At 34.0% G+C, this 8,306-nt stretch overlaps 1 protein-coding gene across 1 annotated transcript; it reads right to left on the reverse strand.

Annotated features, from left to right (window-relative positions):
- Nucleotides 1–3,873: 3,873 nt before the first annotated feature.
- Nucleotides 3,874–4,728, reverse strand: LOC130894918 (uncharacterized). Its single transcript, XM_057801962.1, has one exon. It carries the CDS (start codon nucleotides 4,726–4,728, stop codon nucleotides 3,874–3,876), a length of 855 nt encoding a protein of 284 aa, XP_057657945.1.
- Between the last annotated feature and the right edge of the window lie 3,578 nt (nucleotides 4,729–8,306).

Below are 8,306 nucleotides of genomic sequence, written 5' to 3' on the forward strand. Positions count from 1 at the left end.
TTAAAAACTGAGGAATTTGAACAAATTAAAAAATCATCAACATAAAGGGCCACTAGAATTATAAATTTGTCCTTGTTTTGGAAAAATATACATGGTTCAAAACTTGATTGCTGAAAACCTAAGTCTTTTAAGACATTTTTTACTTTAATATTCCAAATTCTAGAGGATTGTTTTAATCCATATATAGCCTTTTTTAATAAACATACTTTATTTTCATTATTTTTTAGAATAAACCCCTCAGGTTGCACCATGTAAATTTCTTCATCCAAGTTTCCGTTTAAAAATGCAGTTTCTACGTCTAAGTGGTCAATATCTAAACTTAATTCTACAGATAAAGCAAACAATATTCTTATTGTAGAGTATCTAACTACAGGTGAAAAAGTTTCAAAATAATCTATACCAAAGGTTTGTGTGAAACCCTTTGCAACTAGCCGTGCTTTATATCGTATTTCATTATTTGAATTCCTTTTTAAACAAAACACCCACTTATTTTGCACAACATTTTTGTTTGATGGACGGTCTACTAAAATCCATGCCTCATTTTTCATTAATGATTCGTACTCTCGTTCCATTGCTTTTTCCCAATTTCTTCGGTCACTTCTTGACATCGCTTCATCTACGGTCTTTGGATCTTGCATTTCATTATAAGTTTCCTTATTCATCACATTGTATGAAATGTAACCTTCATAATTTCTTTTCTTTGACACCCTTCCTGATCTGGTTACAATTTCTTGATCATTAATTTCCTCAAAGTTTTCACCTCCAGTTTCTTCTGGAATTTCATTTTCTTCTTCATTGATATTATTATTTGATCCTCCACCTTCTTCATTTATGTCACTATCATCCACTCCATGTTTAGTTTTTGTTTGTAGGTCAACAGTAATTGCTGAATCAGGATCTGAGTTGCTAGTTTCAGCCTTACAATTATTTATATTTTTAAAAGGTTGATTCAGAAATTCATTAAATTTTACATTACGACTTATAATAATTTTATCTGTATCTGTATCTAGAATTCTATAAGCTTTACTATTTTCACTGTATCCCACCATAATACCTGTTTTTGCTCTTTTCTCTAGTTTAGATCTTTTTTCTTTTGGAATGTAAACAAAAGCCTGAGAACCAAATGTAATGAAATATGATAAATCAGGTTTCTTTCCGACCCATAACTCATAAGGTGTCTTTTCTTTACTTTTAGTATGTAGTCTATTAGAAATGTAGTTAGCAGTTGTTACTGCTTCCCCCCAATATTTATAGGGTAAATTAGCATCTAATAACATACACCTTGCCGATTCCATCAATGTTCTATTTTTCCTCTCCGACACACCATTTTGCTCTGGACAATATGGTTCAGTCGACTGAAAGCTTATACCAAAACTTTTGAGTAGCTTCTGCACAGCTACCCCTGTATATTCCCCTCCATTATCACTTCTAAATGTTTTTGGATAGACCCCAAAAATATTTTTGACTTCTAGAATGAATTCCTTTAGTTTAATATATACTTCATCTTTAGATTCTAATAAATAAAGTGTGGTATATCTTGAAAAATCATCAGTTAAAGTCAAAAAATATTTCTTTTTACCAACAGTAGGGGTTCTCATAGGTCCACATATATCACTATGGATTAAATCAAGAACTTTAAACGTCTTACTTTCTGATTTTTTATAAAAAGATTTCCTCATTAATTTACCTTCAATACAAGTGACACATTGTTTTTTCTGACCACAATCATTTATTTTTATGCCAATAGCTAAATCTTTACTTACTATCATTTTTATATCATCAGGGCTTCTGTGACCTAAACGTCTATGCCATGTATGTATACAATTATTCATTTCCTCACACGTTTTTACAATATTTACTTTTTCTTTGACTTGCATTTCCTGTCCATTTGCAACTATAATTTTATTTAACTTTGAATAGTCCAATTTAATAAATAATTCTGGATTATTTGACATGTGACTTGTAGCCCCTGAATCAATATACCATTCTAGATTATTTTTACTGTTACCGGAAACATTGAAACAAAAACTGAGTCAGACAACTCATCACCTTCAACAGTTACTTTGGCATGTTGCTTTCCCTTATTTCTGTCTTTTTTCATGAAAAAACAATCTTTTTTGTAGTGACCTTTTCTATGACAATAATAACATTCTATTTTTTCTTTCATCTTCGAAAACTTTTTATTTGTGTTTAATGCCGTCTCTGTTGAACTGGTATCTTCTTTTCTTTTATACTCATCCATTAGTTTTCCCTTTACATATTCAAGAGTCAATTCATCATCTGGCCTAGCATCTAATGCTGTTACTAATGTGGAATAACTTTCTGGCAATCCACCTAACAATAATGCAGCTACATGGAAATCCTTAATAGTCTCACCAACTCCTCGTAGTCTTTCAACTAATTCTAGTATTTCTTTAATGTATTCATGCATTGGTTTATTTTCAAGTCTAGACTGATACAGCTTCCTCAATAAATACAACTTGTTACTTAAATTATTTCTTTCATGTACCTTTTGCAGTTCATTCCACATTTCTTTCGCATTCTTGCATTTATAAATGTGTGCTATCTGATTGTCTTCGATACTTAATGAAATTGTAGCTTGTGCTTTTTCATCTTTACGTTTCCATTCAACAGATGGTTCATTTGGTATTGCCTCTTCTACAACAGACCAATTTCCTTCTCGTGTAAGCAACATTTTAATTCTAAATTTCCAATTTTGATAATTGTTGTTGTCTAATCTGGCGAAAGTAAACTTTACACTTTCAGATTCCATTTCTGCTTTTAATTTGCTTTACAAGCCAAGCCGGCACGCCTTATTTTTTAGGTTAGCTTTTATACTTTACTTTGAAATTCACTGAAGCTTATTAAATCTGGCCTGGGCCCATAACCTGTTGTAATATTCGTTTCTTCTATAATATAAATAAAAGAAATTTATACAGGTTCTTCTATAATTTTATTATATTAGAAGTAAAACTACACAAAATGACTTGAATCTGAAAGTAACCTTTTTTTTTGACATAATAATCATCCTTGCCAACTTAATTGCTGGGTTACGTTCAGTAATTTTTTACAACAATAAGTACCCATATATGGAATATAAGCATAAATCGACATAACAATAACAAATATGGACATTAATATCTTTGAGATCAATTAAATGAATATAACATATTGTAATAAATGAAAGAAGTTACATAATTACTTGCAAAAGTCCAGATCCAAGTATCAAACTCTGGACCAGCACAATCATAATGTGACCAGAGCCCACACATCAAGCATTTAATCCAGCTTTCTCCACTTTTATCCATGAAAAAATGTCTTTAACAGAACATACATTCTGCATCAGCAGAGTCAGGAGGTACTTGGTCCATCAACTCATCATGTTCACTACCTTCATCAAACTGGATAACGTCTAGTTCCTCAGAGTTTTCTTCTTCACTATCATCCTTATTTTTCTTCGTTTGTTTGTTTCTCTTCGCAGTTTTTTTCTTATTCTTTGTCTTGACTAATTTACTTTCTTTTTCTTGTCTCTTCATATTTTTATTTTCTAAATCATTTTTGTAGGGAGAAGATGTTATGACTGCTGCTACAGCAGCTTTTCTTCCTCTGCTAGACACTTTTCTTCGTTTCTCTGGCACTGGACTTATGGCATACGGAGACACCAGACCCAAACTGCTGCGATTAAGCCCAGAAGTCGAAGGTGCAGGTTCAGGTTGTAAATTAGCAGTTGTTTGTGGTGCAGGTATTTCTACCAGAACTTGACCAGTTTCAGATCTTGATTCCCGCGAAGGGATATCTATTACAGCATTTTATTTAAAAGCCACAACACAGTGACTTTGAACCCGTTGGCTGCAATTTTGCCTGTTTGTACTTTCAAATAGGATTTGCCAAACAGCTCCACAATATCATATGGACTTGAGGTCTGCTGTTGTCTCTAATCCACATGCGTATTTCCTCACTATAGTATGTTTTTAAAGGGCCCATGAAAGTCTTATATAACGGCTGCAATTTATGAGTCGTATGAGGAGGTAACGAAAATATGTCCACGTTATTTTCCCTAGCAATATCTATTATATTGATATTGTGAGTATGACTATAGTGTCCATCTAGTATCAGTAAAACCCTCGATTCAGGAGTCGGGTTGGTGTGTTGAATAAAGTGCTTGAACCAGTCTGTAAAGATGTTCATTTGTATCCACCCTGATGGATATGCAACTCCGACTGATCCTGGAGGACAGCCTCTTATTAACTGAGCACTCATATTTTTTCTGGGAAAAATAATGAACGGTGGCACAAAATGACCAGTAACATTCATACAAACAACTATTGTCATCAGAGATCCTCTTTCTGCTGAAGTCAGTGCAGCTACCTGGCGTTTACCTTTGTGACCGATGATTTGTGGTATCTTACTTTGTACTATTGTTAGGCCTGATTCATCCACGTTGTAAATACGATTTGGTGGATAGTTATTTTCAGTGTAAAGCTCTTTAAGGAGGTTGAAAAAGGCTTCCACTTTTTCTTTATCAAATCCAAATACTCTGGCAAATGATGTACCAGTTGGTCCTCTTATCGAAATTTTATCTTTATGACGATTTAAAAATAACTTTAACCACTTTTTTCCAGCCAAACCTGATTCACCGAAGGGATTCTGCAAATTGTTTCGCTTTGCTAGCATGAATGCCATACGGCGAAGATCAGTTCTTGTTAAACCGTGAAACTTGCTCTCCATTATTGGTATGTATTCTACTAGCTGACGTTCAAGTTTGGAGCCCAAGACAGTTTTTCGGCCTAATGTAGTAGCTGCTGCCACTTCTGGAGACTGTTCATTTTTTTGGCAGAGACGAAATTAAGTTATCCTAGGCACTTAAAAATGCTGTGCCGCTCTTAAATACCCCATTTTCTTTTCCCGGACGAATTTTGTAGGTTGTGCCATTTTTTCTTCATCCCAGGTTTTTCGTTTGGTTGATTGTGAACCGGACATACTAAAAACAAACATTACATATATTTTTTAAAGAAATAATAGCAAGTATCTATCATATGAAATATTAAGACCTAATTATGGAATATTCCATAATTAGACACCGACGACTGTCCATATTTGGATTTTTATACTAGTTCAAACTCTTCTAAATATTTTTTCAAGTCACAATATTTTAATGACAAAAGATCACAAAATGGTGAGATAAACATAATACCGATATACTAAATAGTATAACACTTATGTATACAAACATAACAGCTGGTAATACTCATTTATTACTTACCTTTAAAATTTTCTTCACGACAACAAAACAAAACACGCTTGCCACACGTGAAGCGTTCGCGCAACTGACTCGATGGTATGAGTGCGATAGTTAGTAGACCGAATGAAACAAAAGATGGTCGAGTATTGCGTTTATTACTTATAGTCTTAGAGAAATGAAGGTTTCCATATTAGGATACTATTTCATATTTGGTGACTTTCCTCTACATAAGAGACTCACTTGAATTTTAAATGCCTGGTAATACTTGTAAAAACCCTTCTCAGTTTACATTATCGAACATTCGAAAAGTTTTAGAAATAAATTTTCACAACAATAAGTTAGGTTAGTTAGTCTTTAGTTACTCCAATAATACAAAACAATTAAGTTAAGTATTTAAACGTTACATAATCTTGAAACATACATCACACATAACAAAAATCAGATTGTGTCAAAAATGTTATATAGGAATATAAATTTTATTCCTCAATATATCAATAATACAAAATAATTAATAGATCAAAAAAACTTACCCTAAGTGATGTTCGATCTTGATTATATTACGGTCTCGTTGAAGTAAATAATAAATATCTAGTACCTCCGCTTCGGCGCTCCTGGACCAAAATATTCAAAGAAATCGGTTTTATTATCTATTACAACCCGAACCCTCGCCCGTGCCTCCCACTTGCTGCAGTCACTTTAAAGTTGTTGTTTCAAGGGGTGTTTATAGGGAGGGAGTAGGGAAGGACTTATTTACTTCAACGAGACCATAATATAATGAAGATTGAACATCACTTAAGGTAAGTTTGTTGGATCTATTAATTATATTACGGTCTCGTCTTGCAATATGTAATATAATACAGATAAACTCAAAAAAATTTTTTATTTTAAGCAATATGGTTAACAGTGGTAACTAATTAAATACTTAATCGTAAACTGACAGTTAAGAAGCTAGTACAGTTTTCGCAAACTCAGAATTATCTATAATTGGGCGATTATGAAAATTAGTAAATGTTATCTTATATTATCCAAAATGACCCCGGCCCTAGTAGCTGAAAGGAGGAAGTATGTCCTGTACTTTGTGGTTTAAATATTGTCATATCCACTTTTTTCCAACATGTTCTTGATCCACTGACTGATAGTAGAAGCAGATGCTTTTCTATGGGGTTTTTCAAAAGTAATAAAAAGCCAATCACAAGAGTTTCGGTAATATATTTTTTAAGCGCTCTAGCTATACATAATTGAGAATCATCATCAAGGAAAGGTAGAACCAAAAGAGGTTGAGATCTATTTAGTAATGCATCATTTGTAGCCTCTATATACTTGATCTCTTCCTCCCCACCTTTTTTCGCGAAATCAGATAAAAAATGAGTTAAGGCTGAGATTACTGCCGCAACTTGCACTTGCAGGCTGGATAACCTTGCATCTCTTTTAAGAGTGTTTCCTGGTACGGCTATTTTGACTTCTGTATTAATTAGAGGAGGCACAATGGCCTTTAAATTCTCAGGGGGTGGAAATTTATTGAGTTCCACTCTAACCTCCTCTTTAAAGCCATTTAACAAGACATTCTCGTAACGTGGGACTAATTCCTGTAGAATTGGTTCAGAAACACTTTTCGCCAGCGTCTCTTCTCCCAGAATTGAGTTAACCCTTTCAGTGGCACATCAGGAAAAGTCGTCTCGAAAATTATTTAATTGAAAATACATTGGTATTTTGTAACCAAGTGATGGAATTTAGCACGAAAAAAAAATATTATCCCCCCCTCTTTCTTTATTGTGACATGTCCCCGTGGAGGGACAAATCCACTTTACGATGTTTATCAGTTAGAAAATATTTTATTGTTTAGAACGTGAAACAACAAAAATAAAACACATACCTATAAGTATTTGAACACAATGATTTTTTTGAAAACAGTTTCTGCCCTTTGGAAAGCACATATGTACTTTGCATTTTGTACAAAATACGTGTGTTTTTTTCTTTACACCCTTCCAGTTTGCACCTTGAATTATTTTTGTTCCTATCGAATGCTGGAAAGTGACCATAACCATCATGTCTGTATTCAGCTATCAGATCGAGAATCTTCTGTTTTGGAACACCCAAGTGAACAGCTTGATTTTTATATTCTAACCATGAGTTCAGTAATTCCAGGTCTATTACATGTGTAATTAGCCTCATTGTTCATTTCCTAGATCGAATATAAAATCTGTACATCTGTATTTTCATCAAGGGTTTGCCAGGAGTAGTTAGGATGCTGAGGACCAGCTTTCATACCACCTTATAGGTGGTCGTCCAGGAGGTGGAGTTGTGTCTGGTTTCTTTTCCTTTGCAATTTTTGCTAACCGTTCATTTGGCATTCTGTCAACATGGTCTCTCCATTCTCTTCTGCGGCTCCTTGCTTACTACATCCTGAATATCGCACATGTCTCTTATTTCTTCATTTTCCTTCCGATCGAGTAACCTATGTCCTGTTATTGATCTCAGAGTCCGCATTTCTGTTGTTCTTATGAGCCGTTTAGTGGTTGTGTTCTCCGCTCTAGTTTCTATCTATATGTCATGACCGGCCTTACGCAAGTTTTATATATTCTAATTTTACATTTTGTGCTCATGTATTTATTTCGCCAAATTAAATCTCTAAGGTATCCTGATATTAATGCTGCCTTCGTTGTTTGTGCTTTTACTTCTTTCTTTAGATTTCTATCGCTTGTTATGTTTGTCCCTAGATATTTGAAGGACATCACTTGTTCTACACTCTGATCGTAGATCGCTAGTTTACATCTTCTCGGTTCTTTAGATATTGTCAGAGATTTTTTTTTTTTTTGTGGATATTTGCATGTTGTACGTGTTCGCTATTTGTTGGAATTTATATAGGAGCTTCTGTGGGTTATCTTCGTCTTCCGAGATGATTACTGCGTCATCCGCGTAGCATATTATTTTTATCTCTTTGTCTCCCATTCGGTATCCTCTCCCGGCCTGCTTTACTTCGTTGATGATTTCGTCCAATATAATATTGAATAGGATTGGGCTTAGGCTATCCCTTTGTCTGATACCAGTTGCCACAGGTATTTTA

This window comes from Diorhabda carinulata, chromosome 1 (assembly GCF_026250575.1).
Source record: "Diorhabda carinulata isolate Delta chromosome 1, icDioCari1.1, whole genome shotgun sequence".
NCBI lineage: Eukaryota > Metazoa > Arthropoda > Insecta > Coleoptera > Chrysomelidae > Diorhabda > Diorhabda carinulata.